Source organism: Xenopus tropicalis, chromosome 2 (genome assembly GCF_000004195.4).
Source record: "Xenopus tropicalis strain Nigerian chromosome 2, UCB_Xtro_10.0, whole genome shotgun sequence".
NCBI lineage: Eukaryota > Metazoa > Chordata > Amphibia > Anura > Pipidae > Xenopus > Xenopus tropicalis.
Window position 1 is genome coordinate 173,655,102 of NC_030678.2, and position 25,821 is coordinate 173,680,922.

The 25,821-nt window shown below is 48.8% G+C and overlaps 1 protein-coding gene across 2 annotated transcripts in view; it reads left to right on the top strand.

Annotated features, from left to right (window-relative positions):
* Positions 1–5,172: 5,172 nt before the first annotated feature.
* capn5 (calpain 5) overlaps positions 5,173–25,821 on the top strand; it is a 53,405-nt gene continuing 32,756 nt past the window's right edge. The window contains exons 1-2 of one of the 2 annotated variants that reach the window (XM_031895855.1): positions 5,173–5,269; positions 22,916–23,090. In XM_031895855.1, the coding sequence (XP_031751715.1) occupies positions 22,926–23,090 (165 nt within the window). In that variant the 5' untranslated portion in view covers positions 5,173–5,269; positions 22,916–22,925. 2 annotated transcript variants of the gene reach the window in all.

Consider the following 25,821-nt stretch of genomic DNA (forward strand, 5'->3'; position numbering starts at 1 on the left):
TTTGCCCATTTCCGTGGCAATTCATTTGATCAATTAATGAAATGGCCTAACGGATGGGGTCCTGTCTCTGCTTGTGATTGGGAAACAGGCCGGGACTGGCATTTACAGTACCCAGAGGCCCAAACAGCCCCCCCAGCCCAATAAATAGTGACTGTCTGTGGCACCTTACAGCCCCCCTGGCATTCCCAGTACCCAGAGGCACAAACAGCCCCCCCAGCCCAATAAATAGTGAGTGTCTGTGGCACCTTACAGCCCCCCCCCGGCATTCCCAGTACCCAGAGGCACAAACAGCCCCCCCCAGCCCAATAAATAGTGACTGTCTGTGGCACCTTACAGCCCCCCCGGCATTCCCAGTACCCAGAGGCACAAACAGCCCCCCCAGCACAATAAATAGTGACTGTCTGTGGCACCTTACAGCCCCCCTGGCATTCCCAGTACCCAGAGGCCCAAACAGCCCCCCCCCCCAGCCCAATAAATAGTGACTGTCTGTGGCACCTTACAGCCCCCCTGGCATTCCCAGTACCCAGAGGCACAAACAGCCCCCCCAGCCCAATAAATAGTGACTGTCTGTGGCACCTTACAGCCCCCCTGGCATTCCCAGTACCCAGAGGCACAAACAGCCCCCCCAGCCCAATAAATAGTGACTGTCTGTGGCACCTTACAGCCCCCCTGGCATTCCCAGTACCCAGAGGCACAAACAGCCCCCCCCCAGCCCAATAAATAGTGACTGTCTGTGGCACCTTACAGCCCCCCTGGCATTCCCAGTACCCAGAGGCACAAACAGCCCCCCCAGCCCAATAAATAGTGACTGTCTATGGTATCTTACAGCAGCCCCTCTGGCATTCCCAGTACCCAGAGGCACAAACAGCCCCCCCCAGCCCAATAAATAGTGACTGTCTGTGGCACCTTAGAGCCCCCCTGGCATTCCCAGTACCCAGAGGCACAAACAGCCCCCCCCAGCCCAATAAATAGTGACTGTCTATGGCACCTTACAGCCCCCCTGGCATTCCCAGTACCCAGTGGCACAAACAGCCCCCCCCAGCCCAATAAATAGTGACTGTCTGTGGCACCTTACAGCCCCCCTGGCATTCCCAGTACCCAGAGGCACAAACAGCCCCCCCCAGCCCAATAAATAGTGACTGTCTATGGTATCTTACAGCAGCCCCTCTGGCATTTGCCTGAATTTACAGATTGCCAATCCGGGCCTGGTGGAAAGTGGCTATTAATCCCCGCCCCTTACCACGGTTGCAGGCCAAGTGCAGAATGGCACGGGGTGGGGGGGGCACATTATTACACAATAATGACAGAGGGGTGACCCCCCCAGTTGGTTTACAACTCCCAGTGTCCCACCAACACCTGGAAGGCTGCACCCCAGAATGTATTCCCCACATGGGCTCCTCCAGGGCTAGGGGCCCTTACCCTATCTTGTCTACACTAAATACCCAGACTGATTTTATGGGGGGGCACTTGTAGTCTAGCACCCTACTGGGTCGGTATTTGGAGCCGAGGCTGTTTCTTTTCAAACCCGAATGTAACCGGAAACAAAACATCCCATTATTGATGGACGGATTCCTTCAGGCCGTGGTTCCCAAACTGTGGGGGTGGCCCCTTGGGGGTGGGGGGCTAGAGCCTTGGCAGGGAGGGCTCTGGCATCTAGGCCAGAAGGGCAATTAGAGTGAGATTTGGGGTGAGCCCTTATTGGCTGGTAATGGGGGTACGGCTGAAATACTGAGGTTTCCGCTATCTGTACCCAAGGGGGAACTTGAACCAAAAACAAGTTTGCCAACCACTGCCTTAAGGGAAGGGGGGTCCCATGGCGCCGCCCTGTTGCACAGACCGTGCCTAACTTATTTTCCTAATAAATCTGTGCCTCTTGTTGCTCCGTGTCTTTGGTTTCTTACATTCAACGTCCCATTCAGCTCTCCTGTCGGCTCCTCCCACATCCAGATCTTAGGGGACACGGCCTGGGGATCAGAACTTGGGGTGCCAGTTCATCCCACAGGGGCTCAGTTGGGTTGGGTCAGGGTTCTGTGCATCTCAGCAAACCCATTCTGTAGGACCCGGCTCTGTACATGGGGGGGATTATGGTGCTGAAACAGGAAAGGGCCCCCCCCCAAACTGTTCCACAAAGTGGGAATTGCCGGGAATGTCATTGTAGCCTTAAAGAACCAGCGGCCCAAACCATGGAAACAGCCTCAGCCCAAATGTTACCAGTCAGGTGTAGACATGAAAATACGGTCATTATACCTGCATATGTATCGGGGTACGGTGCTGTGCATTATGGGTAAGGTTTAACCCGGCCAATCATTATAATGAATTGTAACTCTGGAAGTAAATCCAATCTCAGTGGAATCTGGTCTGTGGAGTGGAGGCCATTTGATATGGATTTATATATATATATATATACGGGTATAGGACCCATTATCCAGAATGCTCGGGACCAAGGGTATTCTGGATAAGGGGTCTTTCCGTAATTTGCATCTCCATACCTTAAATCTACTGAAAAAATCAATAAAACATTAATTAAACCCAACAGGATTGTTTTGTAGCCAATAAGGATTATTTATATCTTAGTTGGGATCAAGTACAGGTACTGTTTTATTATTACAGAGAAAAGGGAATCATTTAACCATTAAATAAACCCAATAGGGCTGTTCTGCCCCAATAAGGGGTAATTATATCTTAGTTGGGATCAAGTACAGGTACTGTTTTATTATTACAGAGAAAAGGGAATCATTTAACCATGAAATAAACCCAATAGGGCTGTTCTGCCCCAATAAGGGGTAATTATATCTTAGTTGGGATCAAGTACAGGTACTGTTTTATTATTACAGAGAAAAGGGAATCATTTAACCATTAAATAAACCCAATAGGGCTGTTCTGCCCCCAATAAGGGGTAATTATATCTTAGTTGGGATCAAGTACAGGTACTGTTTTATTATTACAGAGAAAAGGGAATCATTTAACCATTAAATAAACCCAATAGGGCTGTTCTGCCCCAATAAGGGGTAATTATATCTTAGTTGGGATCAAGTACAGGTACTGTTTTATTATTACAGAGAAAAGGGAATCATTTAACCATGAAATAAACCCAATAGGGCTGTTCTGCCCCCAATAAGGGGTAATTATATCTTAGTTGGGATCAAGTACAGGTACTGTTTTATTATTACAGAGAAAAGGGAATCATTTAACCATTAAATAAACCCAATAGGGCTGTTCTGCCCCAATAAGGGGTAATTATATCTTAGTTGGGATCAAGTACAAGTACTGTTTTATTATTACAGAGAAAAGGGAATCATTTAACCATTAAATAAACCCAATAGGGCTGTTCTGCCCCAATAAGGGGTAATTATATCTTAGTTGGGATCAAGTACAGGTACTGTTTTATTATTACAGAGAAAAGGGAATCATTTAACCATTAAATAAACCCAATAGGGCTGTTCTGCCCCAATAAGGGGTAATTATATCTTAGTTGGGATCAAGTACAGGTACTGTTTTATTATTACAGAGAAAAGGGAATCATTTAACCATTAAATAAACCCAATAGGGCTGTTCTGCCCCAATAAGGGGTAATTATATCTTAGTTGGGATCAAGTACAGGTACTGTTTTATTATTACAGAGAAAAGGGAATCATTTAACCATGAAATAAACCCAATAGGGCTGTTCTGCCCCAATAAGGGGTAATTATATCTTAGTTGGGATCAAGTACAGGTACTGTTTTATTATTACAGAGAAAAGGGAATCATTTAACCATGAAATAAACCCAATAGGGCTGTTCTGCCCCAATAAGGGGTAATTATATCTTAGTTGGGATCAAGTACAGGTACTGTTTTATTATTACAGAGAAAAGAGAGAGATTTGCCCTACAGCAACACAACAGTTCTGTGTTTATGGACAAGTCTGACCCAGTTTCTATCCCCATGCTGTTTCCTACTGACGTTTTCTTGTTATTGAATATAAAGTTTTTGCTTGTACCCAGCAGCTCTGTGGGATACGGAATAGAATTGCAACAGTAAATAGCACAGCGCTAATGAAGCGTGAGTAAAAACATATACAGAAGGTAAATACACAAAGGCAAATGTCTGGCTGGTAGTGGGGGTTAAAAGGATAAGTAAACCCTTACAACAAGTTTAATAAGATGTAAAATTGATGAGAGTGTGATTCTAAGCACTCATTTTTTTTTAATTCAAGATATGAAGGGTTAAAAGTACTGTTAATATGAAGACATTTTGTTACAACAGCGCCACCTACAGGAGAAGGAAAGAGGGCTGATCTGATGTTCTGCTTAGAAACCTCTGATAACTTTTCTCCTAAGCAAAACATTAGCCCATTCCTCTTTCCTTCTCCTGACAGCTTACTTGACTACATCATGTTCAGAAAGTGACCAGTGGGTGGCGCTGTTGTAACAACATGTATTCATAGTAATTAACAGTAATTTTAGCCCTTCATATCTTGGATTTAAAAATAAATAAATAATGAATGAATGTAAATAGCAAAAGTGCTTAGAATTGCGCTCTCATCAATTTTACATCAACTTGGATGGGAAGGTTTACTTATCCTTTAATGCCACCAGTGGTTTTATCAGTGTGGGTGCAATTCCACATTCTGACACTAGATGTCCCTATAACACAACATGATAGGGAATCCCTGCTGGAGAATCACATACATCGAATGGCCAATAGAATCAGCTAAACTCACATCTGTTCAGCTGGGGCCCCCCCACTGCGGAGTCTCTGGGAGATTCAGGGTACAGTGATGTTCCTGTGCTTCCCAGTTTGGGGGGGCCCTTCCCTGTGTCAGCACAATAATCCCCCCCATGCACAGAGCCGGGTCCAGAATGGGAAGAACCTGACTGCACAGAACCCTGACCCAGCTGAACCCCTGTGGGATGAACTGGCACCCCAAGGCCTGATCCCCAACATCAGTGTTACCCTACCCAGAACCCCCCGCTGCACTTAGTGTACCCAGCCCTAATCTTGCTTTGCCCCAAGCAGGAAGTTCTGGTTTCAATTTCCATTTTTATTTCGAATCATCTAAGTGACAATATAACGGGGGTAGTTCTAGGCAAGGAATGTGCCCCCCGGGCAGCTACTGTGCTGAATGGAAATCCTTCTGCCAGCTCAGGGTGCTAACTACAAGTCCCGTGATGCTTTGCGCCGGCCCCTCCCACCACATGTACTAGAGGCTGAGCTGCAGTGCAGAGAGTTTGGGGCTGCCGGACGGAGCAGGAGGCTGTGAGGCTGGTTCCCCCCCGGGGCAGGTAAGTGGGTGAGTCCGAGGGATGAACCATTCCCGGCCGGGCAGGGGGGGCTGCAGGGGTCGCACAACTGATGCTACGGGGAATTCGCTGTGGGAAATCCCATCTCGTACAGAGGAGGTTCCCTTCATGTGTTTCCCTTCTATCACTTTCTATTGCGTGCAGTATCTATTAGAAACCCCCCCCTCCCAAGTTTGGTATGAGCCGGGGCTCCTGTTACTGGGGCGCTGCATAGTGAATGGGAGGGGGGGTTTGTGTGGGTTATTGTAGTGTGTATAGTAAGCACCAACCTGTGACTGGGACAGTGTGTATAGTAAGCACCAACCTGTGACTGGGACAGTGTGTATAGTAAGCACCAACCTGTGACTGGGACAGTGTGTATAGTAAGCACCAACCTGTGACTGGCACAGTGTGTATAGTAAGCACCAACCTGTGACTGGGACAGTGTGTATAGTAAGCACCAACCTGTGACTGGGACAGTGTGTATAGTAAGCACCAACCTGTGACTGGGACAGTGTGTATAGTAAGCACCAACCTGTGACTGGGACAGTGTGTATAGTAAGCACCAACCTGTGACTGGGACAGTGTGTATAGTAAGCACCAACCTGTGACTGGGACAGTGTGTATAGTAAGGGAAGGGGCTGTCACTGTGGGACGGTGTGTATAGTAAGGGAAGGGGCTGTCACTGTGGGACGGTGTGTATAGTAAGGGAAGGGGCTGTCATTGTGGGACAGTGTGTATAGTAAGGGAAGGGGCTGTGGGACGGTGTGTATAGTAAGGGAAGGGGCTGTGGGACGGTGTGTATAGTAAGGGAAGGGGCTGTCATTGTGGGACGGTGTGTATAGTAAGGGAAGGGGCTGTCACTGTGGGACGGTGTGTATAGTAAGGGAAGGGGCTGTCACTGTGGGACGGTGTGTATAGTAAGGGAAGGGGCTGTCATTGTGGGACAGTGTGTATAGTAAGGGAAGGGGCTGTCATTGTGGACGGTGTGTATAGTAAGGGAAGGGGCTGTGGGACGGTGTGTATAGTAAGGGAAGGGGCTGTGGGACGGTGTGTATAGTAAGGGAAGGGGCTGTGGGACGGTGTGTATAGTAAGGGAAGGGGCTGTGGGACGGTGTGTATAGTAAGGGAAGGGGCTGTGGGACGGTGTGTAGTATTGTATAGTAAGGGAAGGGGCTGTGGGACAGTGTGTATAGTAAGGGAAGGGGCTGTGGGACAGTGTGTATAGTAAGGGAAGGGGCTGTGGGACAGTGTGTATAGTAAGGGAAGGGGGCTGTGGGACGGTGTGTATAGTAAGGGAAGGGGCTGTGGGACGGTGTGTATAGTAAGGGAAGGGGCTGTGGGACGGTGTGTATAGTAAGGGAAGGGGCTGTGGGACAGTGTGTATAGTAAGGGAAGGGGCTGTGGGACGGTGTGTATAGTAAGGGAAGGGGCTGTGGGACGGTGTGTATAGTAAGGGAAGGGGCTGTGGGACGGTGTGTATAGTAAGGGAAGGGGCTGTGGGACAGTGTGTATAGTAAGGGAAGGGGCTGTGGGACAGTGTGTATAGTAAGGGAAGGGGCTGTGGGACAGTGTGTATAGTAAGGGAAGGGGCTGTGGGACAGTGTGTATAGTAAGGGAAGGGGCTGTGGGACGGTGTGTATAGTAAGGGAAGGGGCTGTGGGACGGTGTGTATAGTAAGGGAAGGGGCTGTGGGACGGTGTGTATAGTAAGGGAAGGGGCTGTGGGACGGTGTGTATAGTAAGGGAAGGGGCTGTGGGACAGTGTGTATAGTAAGGGAAGGGGCTGTGGGACAGTGTGTATAGTAAGGGAAGGGGCTGTGGGACGGTGTGTATAGTAAGGGAAGGGGCTGTGGGACGGTGTGTATAGTAAGGGAAGGGGCTGTCATTGTGGGACGGTGTGTATAGTAAGGGAAGGGGCTGTCATTGTGGGATGGTGTGTATAGTAAGGGAAGGGGCTGTCATTGTGGGACGGTGTGTATAGTAAGGGAAGGGGCTGTGGGACAGTGTGTATAGTAAGGGAAGGGGCTGTGGGACAGTGTGTATAGTAAGGGAAGGGGCTGTGGGACAGTGTGTATAGTAAGGGAAGGGGCTGTCATTGTGGGATGGTGTGTATAGTAAGGGAAGGGGCTGTCATTGTGGGACGGTGTGTATAGTAAGGGAAGGGGCTGTGGGACAGTGTGTATAGTAAGGGAAGGGGCTGTGGGACAGTGTGTATAGTAAGGGAAGGGGCTGTGGGACGGTGTGTAGAGTAAGGGAAGGGGCTGTGGGACAGTGTGTATAGTAAGGGAAGGGGCTGTGGGACAGTGTGTATAGTAAGGGAAGGGGCTGTGGGACAGTGTGTATAGTAAGGGAAGGGGCTGTGGGACAGTGTGTATAGTAAGGGAAGGGGCTGTCACTGTGGGACGGTATGTATAGTAAGGGAAGGGGCTGTGGGACAGTGTGTATAGTAAGGGAAGGGGCTGTGGGACGGTGTGTATAGTAAGGGAAGGGGCTGTGGGACAGTGTGTATAGTAAGGGAAGGGGCTGTCACTGTGGGACGGTGTGTATAGTAAGGGAAGGGGCTGTCACTGTGGGACGGTGTGTATAGTAAGGGAAGGGGCTGTCCCTTACTATACATGCTTTTGTCTCCGCCCCTTTAACACTATTAAATGATGCTTGGTTCTTGCACGCTATTGGTCAGATTGTGCAGGGGGTTCTATTGGCCGTGACCTTATCACACACAATATGAGAGCTGTGGGTGCCCCTTGCCTTACTATTCACACACACACACACACACAGGTCTAATGCCCGTTACACACCTCGGAGCAACAAATCCCCTAAGCGTGTTCTGTTGCATGTGCTGCCTTTCTGCAGCCTGGGGGGGTGCTGGTTGCCATAGTAACATAGTTGCCATAGTATCCATGCCACAAGGAATCAGGTGTGCAAAGGAATATTCTTCCCCCAGTGCCATAGTTAAGCCTCAGTGCCAGGGAAGGGCTTTGGGCATGGGGCATGAATGTGCCCAGGGGCAGATTATACACCCGGGGGGGCAGCCAGGGGGGTACTTGGCTCCCAGTAAATTGCCGGGGACAGTCGGACACAGAATTGCACCATAGCGGCTGCTGAGTCGGATCAGACAGACAATTGAATTTGCTGGGAGTGAAACTGAGGTCAGTGGCTAATTTGCCTCCATAATGTCCGCAAATGCCCCCCCCCCAACTCTGTGTCTGTCTTAACCCCCTGATGGCTGGGGGGGTCCCTGTGCTCTTTGTGTGAGGGGTTAAACAGAAATATTATTATTATAGTCAGTCAGTTCCACCAATCAGGGAACCCACAGGCATTTCTCCAGGTGTTGCTGAACTTTATCTCCCACACCCATAATCCAGGTCAGTGAGTCGGCTCAGTCTGCTTTGTGGGTGTGGCCCCAACACTGTGGCCCTTTGTGGGTGTGGCCCCAACACTGTGGCCCTTTGGGGGTGTGGCCCACTAACACTGTGGCCAAAGGGCCAATTGATCAGAAATCTGCTGTTTGTTTATCCCAATTCTGGTTTGTAAAGTAATGGAGCACAATTCAGCTTTCCCCCAGGTTTGTTGTTCAGCTTCTGCTACATTGTTGAGATGTTGTTGAGATGTTGATAATGTTTTCATTAAATATATGAATCTCCTGCCTGGTTACTAAAGCTGCCCGGTGATTAATAGGGATATTTGCACACTCGGGGGGGGGGGGGGTTCCTAAGCTTTTGGAGCCAGGACAGAAGCTCTTATTTATTTGCCTCCAGGTGTATTGTTGCCCCACGCCCTGTATATTTGCCTTTCTCACACTCAGGTCGTCCTGTTGTCTGGCTAATGGCACCAGCATCTTGGCAGCAACTGTCAGTAACCCTAGGGCTTTACTCATGGCCCTCATCTGCCCGGCCATTGATTCCTGGGGTGTCTGGTTAATGAGACCAGTGCATGCTGGGAGATTGGCCCATAGATCCTGGGGTGTCTGATTAATGAGACCAGTGCATGCTGGGAGTTTGGCCCATAGTTCCTGGGGTGTCTGATTAATGAGACCAGTGCATGCTGGGAGATTGGCCCATAGTTCCTGGGGTGTCTGATTAATGAGACCAGTGCATGCTGGGAGATTGGCCCATAGTTCCTGGGGTGTCTGGGCAATGAGACCAGTGCATGCTGGGAGATTGGCCCATAGTTCCTGGGGTGTCTGATTAATGAGACCAGTGCATGCTGGGAGATTGGCCCATAGTTCCTGGGGTGTCTGGGCAATGAGACCAGTGCATGCTGGGAGATTGGCCCATAGTTCCTGGGGTGTCTGATTAATGAGACCAGTGCATGCTGGGAGTTTGGCCCATAGATCCTGGGGTGTCTGATTAATGAGACCAGTGCATGCTGGGAGTTTGGCCCATAGTTCCTGGGGTGTCTGATTAATGAGACCAGTGCATGCTGGGAGATTGGCCCATAGTTCCTGGGGTGTCTGATTAATGAGACCAGTGCATGCTGGGAGATTGGCCCATAGTTCCTGGGGTGTCTGGGCAATGAGACCAGTGCATGCTGGGAGATTGGCCCATAGTTCCTGGGGTGTCTGATTAATGAGACCAGTGCATGCTGGGAGATTGGCCCATAGTTCCTGGGGTGTCTGGGCAATGAGACCAGTGCATGCTGGGAGATTGGCCCATAGTTCCTGGGGTGTCTGATTAATGAGACCAGTGCATGCTGGGAGTTTGGCCCATAGATCCTGGGGTGTCTGATTAATGAGACCAGTGCATGCTGGGAGTTTGGCCCATAGTTCCTGGGGTGTCTGATTAATGAGACCAGTGCATGCTGGGAGTTTGGCCCATAGATCCTGGGGTGTCTGGTTAATGAGACCAGTGCATGCTGGGAGATTGGCCCATAGATCCTGGGGTGTCTGGTTAATGAGACCAGTGCATGCTGGGAGTTTGGCCCATAGATCCTGGGGTGTCTGGTTAATGAGACCAGTGCATGCTGGGAGTTTGGCCCATAGATCCTGGGGTGTCTGGTTAATGAGACCAGTGCATGCTGGGAGATTGGCCCATAGATCCTGGGGTGTCTGGGCAATGAGACCAGTGCATGCTGGGAGATTGGCCCATAGATCCTGGGGTGTCTGGGCAATGAGACCAGTGCATGCTGGGAGTTTGGCTGCCATTCTTGCTGTTGGCTTTACCCGTGCCCATTGGGGAGCGGAGCCAGGAATAAAAGCTCTATGTGCCCCTCCCTCAGCGACACCGGTTTCACCCCGGGGACGGCCCATAAAGCAAACAGTTCTGCCTCCCCGGGAATCTCACCCTGTTTGTTCTGTCAGTTCAGCGCCAGTTGCTTTTTATTAGTAACCCCTTCACTGCTGCGCCCCCTGCTGCCCGGGGCGGGGATCCTGCTGGTATCAGCCGGTACCAACATGTTCTGTAGCACCTACCGTCCCATTACCCTCCAGCCAATCAAACCTGCCGGTCTGTTATTGGGCCCTGGGAAGAACAAACTGAATATTGGGGACCCCTGATCCATTCTGTTGTTTCCCTTTTAAAGGGTCCAATCATTTTGTCCAGGAATTCCTGCCAGGGCTGTGCTTAATGGGCCCCCTATTAGCGCTAGGGACCCTCTTATTGATACAAATAATGAAACGTTTGTTTACATTGGGGGCAGAGAGACCTGGCGCTGCAGTATTTTGGAGCTTTCTGGATAGAGGGTTCCCAGTTATTAGATCCCATTACTGTCTAAAGCCTAAGTGCCTTCTCAGCAGGGGCAGAAGGTTATCCTATAAACCCCTGCAGGTTACAGAGGGGGTCAGAATAAGGTGTGCTACCCCAGGGGCCCCCACACCCCCTCTGGGGCCCCCACTGCCAGCCATTTTATTCTTCCTTTTGCCACAATCAGGGGATCAGGTCTGGCTCAGTGGACCCTAGTGTTCCGCCGGCCCAGTCCGACCCTGGTTACTGCATCATGTGACTCTCGCGCATCCCTAGGGCTGACAGTAGCTCTCTAATGGCTTTTATCATTTGCTCCCAGCACTGAATGGGTTAATCAGGCCCAAGCAGGAAATCTCCTTGTATCAGTGCTAGGGGGTTAGGAGCCACTTATCCAGGGGAAGTTCAGGCACAAATGGCAACTGTGGTTTCCTCCCAGTCCGACCACAGAGCCAATCACTGGCCAAGATCCGACGGTTTCGGAAAGAGGAATGTTTAACCCCTGAGAGTCTGGCACCGGGCCCGGGCGCTGCCAACGGCTGCCATAGACATGAGCCCCAGTGTAGGCAGAACTGAAGCTTCCATTCTGCACTCACATAATCCGTTTGTTTCTAGGGGGCGCTGTTTCATTGGGGGTCTATGGGTGAAGGTTCTTTATCTCCTCCCCAGAGGAATCAGTGTTGCAATAAAACATATATAATTATAAATAAAGGGACTTTTACCCTAATTCCAAACACAGAAGGTTGTGAGGATGCAGAACGGCACGAGAAAGCTGCTTTCCAGTATGGTCTTGCTATCTGGTCGCTAGGCTTCGTGGCCCTAGAAACTATGTAATATTTTCTATGAAAGAAACCGCAACAGTAATATCAGAAGGTTTTAGTAACAATCTAGTGTCATTTCTGGTCATGCATTTTAGGCAAACAAAAACATTTACCTGTACTAGGTGTGTTTCTTGAAGTTCAAAGAAAATACACAGATGAGGCAGTAATTATCCTTATTGTAAGTGAAAATTGCTATTATGTAACATATATGTTATTCCTATATACAAAGTAAGGGATTTGCTAGAATCTCAGCCATAAAGCAGGGCAGGACTGCTGCTTACAATGGGGGGGGGGGGGTCAGATAGGATCTGTGCCACTGTGACAGAATGCTCTGTTATACAGATAGCTAGAATCTCAGCCATAAAGCAGGGCAGGACTGCTGCTTACAATGGGGGGATCAGATAGGATCTGTGCCACTGTGACAGAATGCTCTGTTATACAGATAGCTAGAATCTCAGCCATAAAGCAGGGCAGGACTGCTGCTTACAATGGGGGGATCATATAGGATCTGTGCCACTGTGACAGAATGCTCTGTTATACAGATAGCTAGAATCTCAGCCATAAAGCAGGGCAGGACTGCTGCTTACAATGGGGGGATCAGATAGGATCTGTGCCACTGTGACAGAATGCTCTGTTATACAGATAGCTAGAATCTCAGCCATAAAGCAGGGCAGGACTGCTGCTTACAATGGGGGATCAGATAGGATCTGTGCCACTGTGACAGAATGCTCTGTTATACAGATAGCTAGAATCTCAGCCATAAAGCAGGGCAGGACTGCTGCTTACAATGGGGGGATCAGATAGGATCTGTGCCACTGTGACAGAATGCTCTGTTATACAGATAGCTAGAATCTCAGCCATAAAGCAGGGCAGGACTGCTGCTTACAATGGGGGGATCAGGTAGGATCTGTGCCACTGTGACAGAATGCTCTGTTATACAGATAGCTAGAATCTCAGCCATAAAGCAGGGCAGGACTGCTGCTTACAATGGGGGGATCAGATAGGATCTGTGCCACTGTGACAGAATGCTCTGTTATACAGATAGCTAGAATCTCAGCCATAAAGCAGGGCAGGACTGCTGCTTACAATGGGGGGGGGGGGGGGGATCAGATAGGATCTGTGCCACTGTGACAGAATGCTCTGTTATACAGATAGCTAGAATCTCAGCCATAAAGCAGGGCAGGACTGCTGCTTACAATGGGGGGGGGGGGGGGGGGGGGGGGGGGGGGGGATCAGATAGGATCTGTGCCACTGTGACAGAATGCTCTGTTATACAGATAGCTAGAATCTCAGCCATAAAGCAGGGCAGGACTGCTGCTTACAATGGGGGGGGGGTCAGAGAGGGCACAGAGAGTAATGGCTGCTGTAATTGCACTTGATACAAATGATTATTTAATAAGAGGATGAATAATTCAGGGAGGTTACTGTATCTGCGCAGAGGAATAATGTGTGGGTCAGTGCTGCAGTCAGTGGGACGGGTCGGTACTGAGAGACCCGGTTCTGTAGTTGCTGAAGTTGAAAAAGTTCATTCTCAGTGGTTGCTGAAAGCAGAGAGAAGCCGGATCTCTTGGGGGGGTTCTGGGTCAGTGTTGGAGCCGCTGGTTCTGTGAGCGGCACGTGTTCCCCATTAGGAGGTTCAGTTCTGCTCCGTGGGTTATTAATCCCCCCCCAGGGATGTGAGGCCCAAACACACACATTGCTGTTGTTGTTGTTTAGTAGACCCTGCCCTGAGACTTGGAGCTGGAATGAATTAGTGTCACATGGTACTGGGAAGGGGGCGGGGCTCTGACGGGGTCATAAAGCTGATATTACATAAACAGCAACTACAGTAAAGCAGCCTCATAGCAACAATGTTATTGCAGCTCCTCCCCCTGCTCTGCTCCCCCCCCCTCCCACCCTGGCACCCCGGTACCATTCCCTCCCACCCACATACTGGGCCCATAGTACTGTGACCCCGGTACCATTCCCATTCCCTCCCACCCACATACTGGGCCCATAGTACTGTGACCCCGGTACCATTCCCATTCCCTCCCACCCACATACTGGGCCCATAGTACTGTGACCCCGGTACCATTCCCATTCCCTCCCACCCACATAATGGGCCCATAGTACTGTGACCCCGGTACCATTCCCATTCCCTCCCACCCACATACTGGGCCCATAGTACTGTGACCCCGGTAACATTCCCATTCCCTCCCACCCACATACTGGGCCCATAGTACTGTGACCCCGGTACCATTCCCATTCCCTCCCACCCACATACTGGGCCCATAGTACTGTGACCCCGGTACCATTCCCATTCCCTCCCACCCACATACTGGGCCCATAGTACTGTGACCCCGGTACCATTCCCATTCCCTCCCACCCACATACTGGGCCCATAGTACTGTGACCCCGGTACCATTCCCTCCCACCCACATACTGGGCCCATAGTACTGTGACCCCGGTACCATTCCCATTCCCTCCCACCCACATACTGGGCACATTGGACCCCCATTCGTCCACTTCCTGGGACCGACAAAGAAACAATTCTGAGCAACTTTTCAATTGGTCTTTATTTATTTTTGATAATTTTTGATTGATCATTTCCCTTCTTCTTTCTCTTTGCAGCTTTCAAATGGGGGTCACTGACCCCGGCAGCCAAACCCTATTGCTCTGTGAGGCTCCAGTTTTATTGTTATTGTTACTTTTTATTCCTTATCTTTCTATGCAGTCCCTCTCCTATCCATATACCAGTCTCTCATTCAGAACCCTCCCTGGTTGCTAAGGTAACTTGGACCCTAGCAACCAGATAGCTGCTGAACTGAAAATGAAATAACTAAAAAACTACAAATAATATAAAATGAAGACCAATTGCAAACTGTCTCAGAATATCCCTCTCTACATCACACTAAACGTTACATAATACTTATAAAGGTGAAGTTCCCATTTAAAAAGCAGAACATAAAAAAAAAGCCACAAGGCCGGAAAAATCGTGACGATGAAAGTCGAGAGAACACGGGAAGTGCATTGTGGGAAGATAAAATCTGATATTTGGCCAATAAATTCAGCGCTAATTGGGTCGCGGTTACGGGTTCAGGGCACGTCTGTGTGACGCACGGTTCTGGCGGGAGCGGTTACACAACGGGAGGAGATCTATTGATCTGTGTAGGGATAGAACAATAGGATCAATCGGTGGCACAGAGGTCTCTGCATCTGATTGGCTGGAGCCAAGGATGAGCCAAGGATGAGACAATTGGGCCTGACACGGGGGCGGGGGATTGGCTAACAGCTCGACCTGCAGGGAAGGACATTTCCCTTTATGTTTAATATAAATATATAAATGTTCTCTCACATACAGATACTGCCCCTGTATGTTATTGTGTGGGGCAGCCAATCCCGTAACCGCCCTAATGATACACAGAGATAAGTAGCCTTTTGTTTGTTGCTGGTAATATCTCCTTTCTCCGGAGTTGGCAGAATGCATGCGGAACAAACAGCCCCATGTTGGCACGGCTTTGCTTGGAACTTTATTTATTTCTTCTGTGTATCTGTGCCTGTATGCATATAAGGCACAGATACACAGAAGAGCAAACAAAATGAATAAAGGGAACGAAAGAATAAAGTTCCAAGCAAAGCCATGCCAACATGGGGCTGTTTGTTCCCTTTATTCATTTTGTTTGCTCTTCTGTGTATCTGTGCCTGTATGTATATAAGGCAGGAGAGAGACTGATCTTATCTGCTTGGACACAAACAGATTTCAGCTGCCAATTTGGGTCTTTCAGACCGATTCAGAACCTTATGTGCCCGTGTATGGGCAGGCATGTGTCCCCTTTAGCTTCTTGTTCTGCAGCTTTGCAGTATGGAATGTACCCGTTAACTGATTGCTTGTGTCCCTATGACCCCAGGAACCAGGCAGGCAGTTTGAATAACGGACTGATAGACAAGGGCCCGAATAGTAAGATAAGGAATGCAAAAAAACAATCGAGTCTCACAATTATCTGTTCAATTAATTGGCTCCGCCCCCTGCTAGAACTCACAGAACATTCACATGAGTGAGAATAAAAAAAGAAATCAAACCATGACGACAAAATGGGGAAAGTTACTGTGTTAAACTGGAACAGAAAACTTCAACCTGTAGGTGAATTTCCCCTTTAACACTGCCCCTCCTCTATGCAAATGACTGCAGGGGTCTGATAGCAGTATAATCAATATATATCCTATGAGATTTCAGGACATTGCCCTATAGGGTGTCTATGAACAAAGGGAAGAAAGTGAATGCAAACTGGACTGCCCCACTGGGGGATATAGAATAGGGGGGTGCAGAATCGGTAACCGTTTACAGTCTCCCTATGTTTAATGGGACATGGAATGGCCTTCATTGCAAATATGTATTTAAATGAGGAAGAAATAGACCTTTATGGGTTGTGTGTGTTTTGGGTTGGTTGACCCGGTGTTTGCCGAGCTTTCTCATAGGGAAAGAATGTGGCGGAACGTGTAAATCCGGCGCAGCGCTGGGAGATTAGAAGCCTAAGGGCGGATATTGGGGCTAATGCACCAACAGGTTTCGTAGCCTTAAGGTGTTAAACAGCCCAAAGTCTGGGGCTCAGATTTCTCTCACCTTCAGGGATCTCCTGCTGTATGTTGTGTGTCTGCATTATACACCAGCCACTCTCTGGGGTATTATACATGGAATTGGCACTGTATTTATCCTGCTGTGGGTTCTGGGGTATTATACGTGGAATTGGCACTGTATTTATCCCGCTGTGGGTTCTGGGGTATTATACATGGAATTGGCACTGTATTTATCCCGCTGTGGGTTCTGGGGTATTATACATGGAATTGGCACTGTATTTATCTGCTGTGGGTTCTGGGGTATTATACATGGAATTGGCACTGTATTTATCCTGCTGTGGGTTCTGGGGTATTATACATGGAATTGGCACTGTATTTATCCCGCTGTGGGTTCTGGGGTATTATACATGGAATTGGCACTGTATTTATCCCGCTGTGGGTTCTGGGGTATTATACATGGAATTGGCACTGTATTTATCCTGCTGTGGGTTCTGGGGTATTATACATGGAATTGGCACTGTATTTATCTGCTGTGGGTTCTGGGGTATTATACATGGAATTGGCACTGTATTTATCCTGCTGTGGGTTCTGGGGTATTATACATGGATTGGCACTGTATTTATCCCGCTGTGGGTTCTGGGGTATTATACATGGAATTGGCACTGTATTTATCCCGCTGTGGGTTCTGGGGTATTATACATGGAATTGGCACTGTATTTATCCTGCTGTGGGTTCTGGGGTATTATACATGGAATTGGCACTGTATTTATCCTGCTGTGGGTTCTGGGGTATTATATATGGAATTGGCACTGTATTTATCCTGCTGTGGGTTCTGGGGTATTATACATGGAATTGGCACTGTATTTATCTGCTGTGGGTTCTGGGGTATTATACATGGAATTGGCACTGTATTTATCCTGCTGTGGGTTCTGGGGTATTATACATGGAATTGGCACTGTATTTATCCTGCTGTGGGTTCTGGGGTATTATACATGGAATTGGCACTGTATTTATCCTGCTGTGGGTTCTGGGGTATTATGGACTTTGAATTGGCACTGTATTTATCCTGCTGTGGGTTCTGGGGTATTATACATGGAATTGGCGCTGTATTTATCTCTCTGTGAGGACCTTATCTCAGTCATTGCCAGTGCAGCATTGCCTAGCAACATGGGTCACTGCAGTGTGGGCCAGAGAGATAAAGCACTTGGATACCCGTGGCCCCACCCTTCCCTAGGGCTGGGCAGATATGGCTACATTTGAGGATATTAAAGTAATTAAATTATTATTTACTGTTGCCCTGCACTGGTACAGCTGGGGTGTTTGTATCAGGAGTCAGAACCAGCAGTGCAGGGAAGGGAAAGGGACAGACACAGTGACAGTTACACATAACTATAAACCCAGTGAGAATGAGGAATGAATGGGTATTGGGGAGTTGTATCAGGAGTCAGAACCAGCAGTGCAGGGAAGGGAAAGGGACAGAATGAATGGGTATTGGGGAGTTGCTTAGAGTTCTATATTCTATCATTGGAACAGTTTGGGAGAAGTTCCCCTTTACGCCAGGGATGTATATTCCAGCACACAGTGACTTGCCCTTTTTACTCACTTTCCTGTTTTTTCCTATTAATATACAATAAACAGACAGACGCCCGGTGTCCTTGGCCGGACGGGATTCCCGGGGTCGGTGCGGGGTACAAAGCGCTTCAGTGCAGGGGCGGCCGGGAGCTCTGAATACAAACTGTTTACCCCATGGCTATCGGCTCTGTAGGGTTATTATGGGAAAGGAGGGGGGTTTGGGGTTGTGCCGGGAATTTGTAAGATTAAAGGGGAAACTGTTATGGGAATAAAGAGTGAAGTGTAGTTGGGGGGATGGGCACACACACACACACACATATATATGTAATAAACATACTGAGTACAAACTCCTGAATAGAGGAGTTTGATTCCTGTTACACCTCTTTGGTAAGTACGGCAGTACTGTCCTGCTTTATGGCAGCAGTTCCACATAGACACTTGTATGCTCTGTACTTACCCTTTATTACAAAGCCTCATTTACTCTAACTGCCCTGTCGCCCTGAGGTCTAAGGAGCTAATGAGCCCACTGGACTGACCCGCGAGTGACACACATGGCCAAATGGTCACAGTATAATGGGAACCAACCAGATTGACCAACCAGATTGAAGGTGGCCATACACGTTGCAATTATTTCCCCATATGCCCAGCTAAGGTTGGTGTTATTGGGGTATTGGGATTGTTTGGCCCTAGGGCCTAGGAACTAATCAACAAGCCCAGTCGGTATTACCCATACAGGGGCAGATAAGTGTGAAGGCCCCCCCTTGTGTGGCTGTAGATATCTGGCTATGGGCCAATACAGGTCTGAGCCGCTGTGGGCGGCCGGGATTCATACATAAGGGCAGTCGCCATTTTTATCTCACAGACTTGTTCCTTTATCTCTTGTTTATTTACTGAGCGGCCAAAGGTTTCCCTGCTGGGATGAGAGAGAGATTGTAGCCAAGAGCTGGGGGGGCAGATATAGAGCCTGAGAGCCTGGGGGGGCTTTGTACGGACCCCTCTCTGTGCTGTTCCTGGGGGGCAGATATAGAGCCTGGGGGGCTTTGTACAGACCCCCTCTCTGTGCTGTTCCTGGGGGGGGCAGATATAGAGCCTGGTGGGCTTTGTATGGACCCTCTCTCTGTGCTGTTCCTGGGGGGGCAGATATAGAGCCTGGGGGCTTTGTACAGACCCCCTCTCTGTGCTGTTCCTGGGGGGGGCAGATATAGAGCCTGGTGAGCTTTGTATGGACCCTCTCTCTGTGCTGTTCCTGGGGGGCAGATATAGAGCCTGGGGGGCTTTGTACGGACCCCTCTCTGTGCTGTACCTGGGGGGGGGGCAGATATAGAGCCTGGGGGGCTTTGTACGGACCCCTCTCTGTGCTGTTCCTGGGGGGGCAGATATAGAGCCTGGGGGGCTTTGTACAGACCCCTCTCTGTGCTGTTCCTGGGGGGGGGCAGATATAGAGCCTGGGGGGCTTTGTACAGACCCCCTCTCTGTGCTGATTCTGGGTAATTGCCCAGCTGGGCCACCCATGACAACTGGGATGTCGGACCCCAAAGTGTTTATTCAGCAACTGATACTGAGCAAATCCCCCCCCACCCTGCGGTTTCTCATTCTCTAATCCCCCCTCCCCCTACACATTCCCTGTCTCCCCCTTGGGGCCCCCCAGTACTCCTTGCTCTGGTTCCACTATACTCTGTGACAGTCGGTGCGGTTTGTATAGTTCAGCCGCGTCGCACTTTACCCACCGGCGGAACAGGTTTGTGAGCATTTTGCCCGGAGGAGGGGCAAGTAGGCGGCACATAGCTGTGCGGGAATAACAAACCCGTGTAGCGGCGCGTCTGGGCTCGTACAGCAGGGATTCCCCGGGTAATGCACCTTGTCCTCCCATTAAAGGGAAACTATACCACCTATAAACATATATTGTATAAACAGCTCGTGTAAAACCCTGATCATCTAAATAAACCATTTTCATAAAAATATACTTTTATAGCAGTATGTGCCATTGGGTAATCCTAAATAGGAAACTGCCATTTTAAAAAGGGAATCATTTAACCATGAAATAAACCCAATAGGGCTGTTCTGCCCCAATAAGGGGTAATTATATCTTAGTTGGGATCAAGTACAGGTACTGTTTTATTATTACAGAGAAAAGGGAATCATTTAACCATTAAATAAACCCAATAGGGCTGTTCTGCCCCCAATAAGGGGTAATTATATCTTAGTTGGGATCAAGTACAGGTACTGTTTTATTATTACAGAGAAAAGGGAATCATTTAACCATTAAATAAACCCAATAGGACTGTTCTGCCCCAATAAGGGGTAATTATATCTTAGTTGGGATCAAGTACAGGTACTGTTTTATTATTACAGAGAAAAGGGAATCATTTAACCATTAAATAAACCCAATAGGACTGTTCTGCCCCAATAAGGGGTAATTATATCTTAGTTGGGATCAAGTACAGGTACTGTTTTATTATTACAGAGAAAAGGGAATCATTTAACCATTAAATAAACCCAATAGGACTGTTCTGCCCAATAAGGGGTAATTATATCTTAGTTGGGATCAAGTACAGGTACTGTTTTATTATTACAGAGAAAAGGGAATCATTTAACCATTAAATAAACCCAATAGGACTGTTCTGCCCCAATAAGGGGTAATTATATCTTAGTTGGGATCAAGTACAGGTACTGTTTTATTATTACAGAGAAAAGGGAATCATTTAACCATTAAATAAACCCAATAGGGCTGTTCTGCCCCAATAAGGGGTAATTATATCTTAGTTGGGATCAAGTACAGGTACTGTTTTATTATTACAGAGAAAAGGGAATCATTTAACCATGAAATAAACCCAATAGGGCTGTTCTGCCCCAATAAGGGGTAATTATATCTTAGTTGGGATTAAGTACTCATTGCATGATGAGGAATACTTCCCCTTTAATCTCAGGGCAGTTCTGTATAACAAATTCAATATGGAGAGCCAATCTATGCAGGTGTGAGTAGGAATGGGTTTATTCTATATGTGACGTTGCTCGGAGCTACAGGGACGGGGGTATCGGGGGGAATATTCATGAGTTGCCCCAGTGGTTTCTTCCCAGAATCGGGCTGATTTGCTGGAACCGCCGCTTCCTGGAAAACGTTATTGTCGCTTATGAAAACCCCGTGCGAGGAGCCGCGACTGGCATATAAATATGAAATATAAACCCCCCCCCCCCCGATGTAATATGAAATGATATGTATAGGGGTACATGCACAATAGAGGGGCGCTAGCATCTGATTATCCCTCTTCATATTCACTATATAATATATATATATATCTGCTATGTATCAGAATCCTACAGGACTATTCCCAATAATCAAACATTGGCTTCTGGTATTACTTCCCCTTTATATTCAGCAAAAACCAAATGCGTTGCGTTGGCGCCTGTTGCTAAATGGCCTGTCTCCCTCCTGCAATTATTTTCCTCTGTTCAGTAAATCTGGGCTTCTGTTATTGGCACCGGCGCCGGAGGCCCATGGACCCGGGTCTGACCCAGTTATAAATCACTTGCTGTATCACAGCTGCCAGTGCAGGGGGGCCTCTATCTCTCTGTGTGCCAGTGGGGGTGTAGCTGTGGGCATGGGCAGGGGGGCCTCTATCTCTCTGTGTGCCAGTGGGGGTGTAGCTGTGGGCATGGGCAGGGGGGCCTCTATCTCTGTTGTGTGCCAGTGGGGGTGTAGCTATGGGCAGGGGGGCCTCTATCTCTCTGTGTGCCAGTGGGGGGTGTAGCTGTGGGCAGGGGGGCCTCTATCTCTCTGTGTGCCAGTGGGGGTGTAGCTGTGGGCAGGGGGGCCTCTATCTCTCTGTGTGCCAGTGGGGGTGTAGCTGTGGGCAGGGGGGCCTCTATCTCTCTGTGTGCCAGTGGGGGTGTAGCTGTGGGCAGGGGGGCCTCTATCTCTCTGTGTGCCAGTGGGGGTGTAGCTGTGGGCAGGGGGGCCTCTATCTCTCTGTGTGCCAGTGGGGGTGTAGCTGTGGGCAGGGGGGCCTCTATCTCTCTGTGTGCCAGTGGGGGTGTAGCTGTGGGCATGGGCAGGGGGGCCTCTATCTCTCTGTGTGCCAGTGGGGGTGTAGCTGTGGGCAGGGGGGCCTCTATCTCTCTGTGTGCCAGTGGGGGTGTAGCTGTGGGTAGGGGGGCCTCTATCTCTCTGTGTGCCAGTGGGGGTGTAGCTGTGGGCAGGGGGGCCTCTATCTCTCTGTGTGCCAGTGGGGGTGTAGCTGTGGGCAGGGGGGCCTCTATCTCTCTGTGTGCCAGTGGGGGTGTAGCTGTGGGCAGGGGGGCCTCTATCTCTCTGTGTGCCAGTGGGGGTGTAGCTGTGGGCAGGGGGGCCTCTATCTCTCTGTGTGCCAGTGGGGGTGTAGCTGTGGGCAGGGGGGCCTCTATCTCTCTGTGTGCCAGTGGGGGTGTAGCTGTGGGCAGGGGGGCTCTATCTCTCTGTGTGCCAGTGGGGGTGTAGCTGTGGGCAGGGGGGCCTCTATCTCTCTGTGTGCCAGTGGGGGTGTAGCTGTGGGCAGGGGGCCTCTATCTCTCTGTGTGCCAGTGGGGGTGTAGCTGTGGGCAGGGGGGCCTCTATCTCTCTGTGTGCCAGTGGGGGTGTAGCTGTGGGCAGGGGGGCCTCTATCTCTCTGTGTGCCAGTGGGGGGGTACAAGTACCTGCGCTTTCCTAGCACCATATGAGTCCGTGAGTTTCCCTGGGGCGATTATCTCCGTGGCTTTGCCGGGGATTCAGGGCGTTAGTAAGGATTTAGGTTAATGCATTATGGGCAGTGCCCAGCCACACTAACAGCCTAAAGGGGATATAAAGCCAAAAAGAAAATGTGGCACAATGAATGAAAAATATTTTGTCCTTTCCTTAATTCTGCACTGCTGGTTCTGACTCCTGAAATGTATGAGAAGCCGATTAACCAGACATTTAGCAAACATACAGCGTATTGGCCGCTTGGGAGAGGGAAGGTGCACGTTGGCCTCTATGGAGTCGTGAATTTCACCTGCTTTTTCTGTTTTGGGAACAGACGGTGAAGAATGTTCTCCTCGGCGAAGCCCTTTGGGAACCAGCAGTACCAGGCCCTGAAGAAGGAGTGTCAGAGCAAGAAGGTTCTGTTCGAGGATCCAGTCTTTCCAGCCAATAACGACGCCCTCTTCTACAAGACACAGAGGGTCCAGGGGGTTCAGTGGAAGCGCCCCAAGGTGAGTGCCCAAACGTAGCGCCACTAATGCCACTCTGCCCAGATGTAGAGTTTGGGGAAGAACTGCCGGTCTGGTATAGGGGCTAATTCACCCGCTGCTGCCCCAGTCTGCACTGACACTGAGCCTCATTTACTGTCCCTTTCCCTTCTCTGCACTGCTGGTTCTGACTCCTGATACAACTCCCCAATACCCATTCATTCCTCATTCTCACTGGGTTTATAGTTATGTGTAACTGTCACTGTGTCTGTCCCTTTCCCTTCCCTGCACTGCTGGTTCTGACTCCTGATACAACTCCCCAATATCCATTCATTCCTCATTCTCACTGGGTTTATAGTTATGTGTAACTGTCACTGTGTCTGTCCCTTTCCCTTCCCTGCACTGCTGGTTCTGACTCCTGATACAACTCCCCAATATCCATTCATCCCTCATTCTCACTGGGTTTATAGTTATGTGTAACTGTCACTGTGTCTGTCCCTTTCCCTTCCCTGCACTGCTGGTTCTGACTCCTGATACAACTCCCCAATATCCATTCATTCCTCATTCTCACTGGGTTTATAGTTATGTGTAACTGTCACTGTGTCTGTCCCTTTCCCTTCCCTGCACTGCTGGTTCTGACTCCTGATACAACTCCCCAATATCCATTCATCCCTCATTCTCACTGGGTTTATAGTTATGTGTAACTGTCACTGTGTCTGTCCCTTTCCCTTCCCTGCACTGCTGGTTCTGACTCCTGATACAACTCCCCAATACCCATTCATTCCTCATTCTCACTGGGTTTATAGTTATGTGTAACTGTCACTGTGTCTGTCCCTTTCCCCTCTCTGCACTGCTGGTTCTGACTCCTGATACAACTCCCCAATACCCATTCATCCCTCATTCTCACTGGGTTTATAGTTATGTGTAACTGTCACTGTGTCTGTCCCTTTCCCTTCCCTGCACTGCTGGTTCTGACTCCTGATACAACTCCCCAATATCCATTCATTCCTCATTCTCACTGGGTTTATAGTTATGTGTAACTGTCACTGTGTCTGTCCCTTTCCCTTCCCTGCACTGCTGGTTCTGACTCCTGATACAACTCCCCAATATCCATTCATTCCTCATTCTCACTGGGTTTATAGTTATGTGTAACTGTCACTGTGTCTGTCCCTTTCCCTTCCCTGCACTGCTGGTTCTGACTCCTGATACAACTCCCCAATATCCATTCATTCCTCATTCTCACTGGGTTTATAGTTATGTGTAACTGTCACTGTGTCTGTCCCTTTCCCTTCCCTGCACTGCTGGTTCTGACTCCTGATACAACTCCCCAATATCCATTCATCCCTCATTCTCACTGGGTTTATAGTTATGTGTAACTGTCACTGTGTCTGTCTGGTAATTTAGCTTCCCTTCTCTCTTTGCCATAAATTATGTATCAGAAATTAGCTCTTCTCCAGCCAAGGCTTTAGTTCTTGCAGTGCCTTGCACTTTGCTGTTATTCTCCTGTTTGCTGGTCTGTTAATCATGTAGTGCAAGGCATTATGGGAATGGAAGTCTAGTCAGACTACAGTAGGGTTGCAGCCTTGTGCCTTTATATGGGCACAGAACCCCTCAGTGACTGCTAATATCCTTATCATTTACAGTAGGGGGTACATTATCCCTTATAATACATGAGTGATACTCAGAGTTCCCTGTATAACTCAGCCTGCAGCCTTGTGCCTTTATATGAGGGGCACAGAACCCCTCAGTGACTGCTAATATCCTTATCATTTACAGTAGGGGGTACATTATCCCTTATAATACATGAGTGATACTCAGAGTTCCCTGTATAACTCAGCCTGCAGCCTTGTGCCTTTATATGGGCACAGAACCCCTCAGTGACTGCTAATATCCTTATCATTTACAGTAGGGGGTACATTATCCCTTATAATACATGAGTGATACTCAGAGTTCCCTGTATAACTCAGCCTGCAGCCTTGTGCCTTTATATGGGCACAGAACCCCTCAGTGACTGCTAATATCCTTATCATTTACAGTAGGGGGTACAGTAGTGTGTATATGTATTTTCCGTAGAAGCCTGTAGCCTTTGGACAATAACAACACTTCCTGACTTCCCTGGGGCAGGCTGGGAAATCTATACTTGGATATGAGATCACGAGGAGAAAGAATGGGCAGATTGTCCTGTTGAACCCACCGGTGGGAACAATCCACTTTCTGTAAGCAGCGTTTGACCAGTTAGGCAAAAATACAGAGCAGTGATGTTCAATATGTTCCATACCGGGGGCCAGTAATCCTCTGTTTCACAAGTTTGGATGGCTGGATTACTTTATAGTGAATAATGAACCCCCTGTTGTGAAATATAAGGATATTATAAGTCACTGAGGAGTTCAGAGACCATATAAAGTGAAGGCCGGGTGCTTTTATACAGGTCATGGAACACCGAGGGGACATATGAGATCTTCATATATTACAACAGGGTGTACTTTATTTATTATTATTATACACAAGTTTCAGTCAGTCATGTGACCAAAATGACGTCACTAAGCTCCGATTATAGCTGACGACATCACTGAGCAGCATTTATAAGTATATTATAGGGTAGGGGTATTTCTGGGCTGCCCCTCAGATTGCAGTTTAAAAGCAAGGAGACTTCTGCTGATGGAGACTTCTGCTGATGGAGACGTAGAAAACAAACACCCCCCGCCCCTAGGTTTCATTATGGATAACTGCCAGTGCCGAGGGCTGACTGTGCATT